The sequence below is a fragment of the Carlito syrichta genome, unplaced genomic scaffold, assembly GCF_000164805.1.
Source record: "Carlito syrichta isolate Samal-C Ts95f unplaced genomic scaffold, Tarsius_syrichta-2.0.1 Scaffold303014, whole genome shotgun sequence".
Taxonomy (NCBI): Eukaryota; Metazoa; Chordata; class Mammalia; order Primates; family Tarsiidae; genus Carlito; species Carlito syrichta.
Window position 1 is genome coordinate 164,597 of NW_007247110.1, and position 2,479 is coordinate 167,075.

At 53.7% G+C, this 2,479-nt stretch overlaps 1 protein-coding gene across 1 annotated transcript in view; it reads right to left on the reverse strand.

Annotated features, from left to right (window-relative positions):
* Positions 1 to 2,479, reverse strand: part of AIF1L (allograft inflammatory factor 1 like) — a 21,411-nt gene that overhangs the window by 6,906 nt on the left and 12,026 nt on the right. Inside the window, exon 3 of the mRNA XM_008057452.2 lies at positions 1,038 to 1,079. Coding sequence (XP_008055643.1) covers positions 1,038 to 1,079 — 42 coding nt within the window. The remainder of the gene's footprint in view (positions 1 to 1,037; positions 1,080 to 2,479) is intronic.

Genomic DNA, 2,479 nt, shown 5'->3' on the forward strand with positions numbered 1-2,479 from the left:
CAGCAGGTCAAGGCTGCGGCGGCCGGGAGCGGCCACTGCACTCCAGTCTGGGCGACAGAGTGAGACTCCAACTCAATAAAAAAAAATTAAAAAAAAAAGAGAATTTGTGATTGCACTACTACACTCACAACCTTGGTGACAGAGCAAGACCCTGTCTCTGGAAAAAAAATCCAACTATGGTATTCTATCAGAACATAAGTGCAACAAGACTGGGCTTTTGACACCCCCAGTGCCTGTACAGCAGGCTACAATGAGAGACTCTACACATATGAAAGAACTTTGTGGCCAGTCATGGCGGCTCAAGCCTGTAATCCCAGCACTTTGAGAGGTCAAGGCAAAAGAACTGCCTGAGCTCAGGGGTTCAAGACCAGCCTGGGCAACTTGTTGAGCCCTCATCTCTACAATAAATCAAAAAATCAGCCAGGTGTGGTGGTATGCGCCTGTAGTTCCAGCTACTTGGAAGGCTGAGGCGGAAGGATCGCCTGAGCCCAGCAGGTAGAGGCTGCGGTGGTGATGAATGTGCCACTGCACTCCAGCCTGGGCAAGAGAGTGAGACTCAGACTCAAAAAAAAAAAAAAAAGCACATTAGATTGTCATCTAAGGAACACTGTACAATGGAAACATGGGCTTGGGGACAAAAAAACGCCAGCCCCCTGAGCTGGGGGTTCACTGCCTGTCCACTCTATAGCAACCCGAGTGTCTCCAGCCCTGGGCAGGGGGTGACATCCTCTGTCCTGAGCCTCTGGGGCACCTGGGGTGGAAGGCTGAGGTGTGGGCAGGGAGTGGGGGTGGGGAGAAGCAGCAGGGAAGGAAAGGGTCTCAAGAATTCTAAGGGCAGTGAAGTCAGGGCAGAGGGCAGAGGCTCAGGCTGGCTGGGCGGGCCCAGTCCATCAGGGAAGTCGCGGTGTGTGTTCGTCACTCTCACGGGACCGCCCTTGCCCCTCACGCATGTGGGGGGTCAGTAGGGCTCTGTGGATCCACATGCCCTCTACCCACAGAAAACTTCCCTCCCCAGACACGCTCGGGACCTCACTCACCAATCTCGCCTTCGTTGTTCAGGTCAAACTCCATGTACTTCTCTGGAAATCACAGAGAAAAGTTGGCATTAGCAGGAAACTCTACCTGCAGGGATCTAGTGAGCCCCTTGTGGGAAACTAACCACATCCTCAGGAGCCCACACCTCCCTCCTTAGCCCACGAGGGGGTCTTGACCTGAGTTCCCTATCTTTTCTCTCTCTCTCTTTTTTTTTTTTGATTCGGAGTCTCACTCTTTCGCCCAGGATGGAGTGCAGTGGCACACTCATGGCCACCGCCACCTCGAGCTGCTGGGCTCAGGTGATCCTTCTGTCTCAGCCTCCTGAGTAGCTGGAACCATAGGCACACGCCGCCACACCTGGCTAATCTTTTTCTTTTTTTTTAATAATTGTAGAGATGAGGTCTTGCCATGTTGCCCAGGTTGTTCTCTGATTCCTGGGCTCTGGGAATCCTCCCTCCTCGGCCTCCCACAGTGCTGAGACCGCAGGCATGAACCACCGTGCCTAGCCTCCCCCAACCTTTCTAAATGGACCATACCGCCCCCCACGAAGCACCCCATCCCCTTTCCCAGGTTGATTTCTCGCTAAAGCACCCACCACGATTGCTGACTCCTGCACTCTGCTTGCCCCTCTCCCCACACTAGAACACATGCTCCCCTGGACAGGGGCCACCTAGTGTGCACACCGTGGTACCCCAGGCTGACCCCAGGCTGAAATGAGCCCGGCACATACACAGTACATCTGGGGAGCAAATGAGTGAATGATTTGAAGGACCCTCTGGGAACTCTGCCCCCCGACCCTCCTTTCCAACACGACTTCATGTAAGTTCCGGTCTGGCCCGATTCCATATCCCAATGAAGACAAGAAGAATAGACATGAAACCCCTGAGACCCTGTCCCTCTCCACAGAGAGTGGCCCTACTGGTACGCAGAGAGAATGGACTGTTCTCTGCATGGCTCTCCTGCAGGCAGCTGGGACAGAGTGGGGACAGGGATATCTTTTGAAAAATTATCTTCAAGCTGGGTATGGTGGCTCAAGCCTGTAATCCCGGCACTTTGGAGGCAGAGGCGAGAGGACTGCTTGAGCCCATGAGTTCGAGACCAGACTGGGCAAGATGGCAAGACCTCATTCTCTACAATAAATTTTTTTTTTTTTAAATTAGCTGAGCCGGGCTTGGTGGCTCAGCCTGTAATCCCACGCCTTTGGGAGGCTGAGATGAGTGGATTGCCTGAGACCATGGGTTCGAGACCCACCTGGGCAACTTGGCAAGACCTCATCTCTACAATAAATCAAAAATTAGCCGGTAGCGTGTGCCTGTAGTTCCAGCTACTTGGAAGGCTGAGGCGGAAGGATCGCCGGAGCCTAGCAGGTCGAGGCTGCGGTGGCTGGGAGCGGCCACTGCACTCCAGTCTGGGCGACAGAGTGAGACTCCAACTCAAAAAAAAA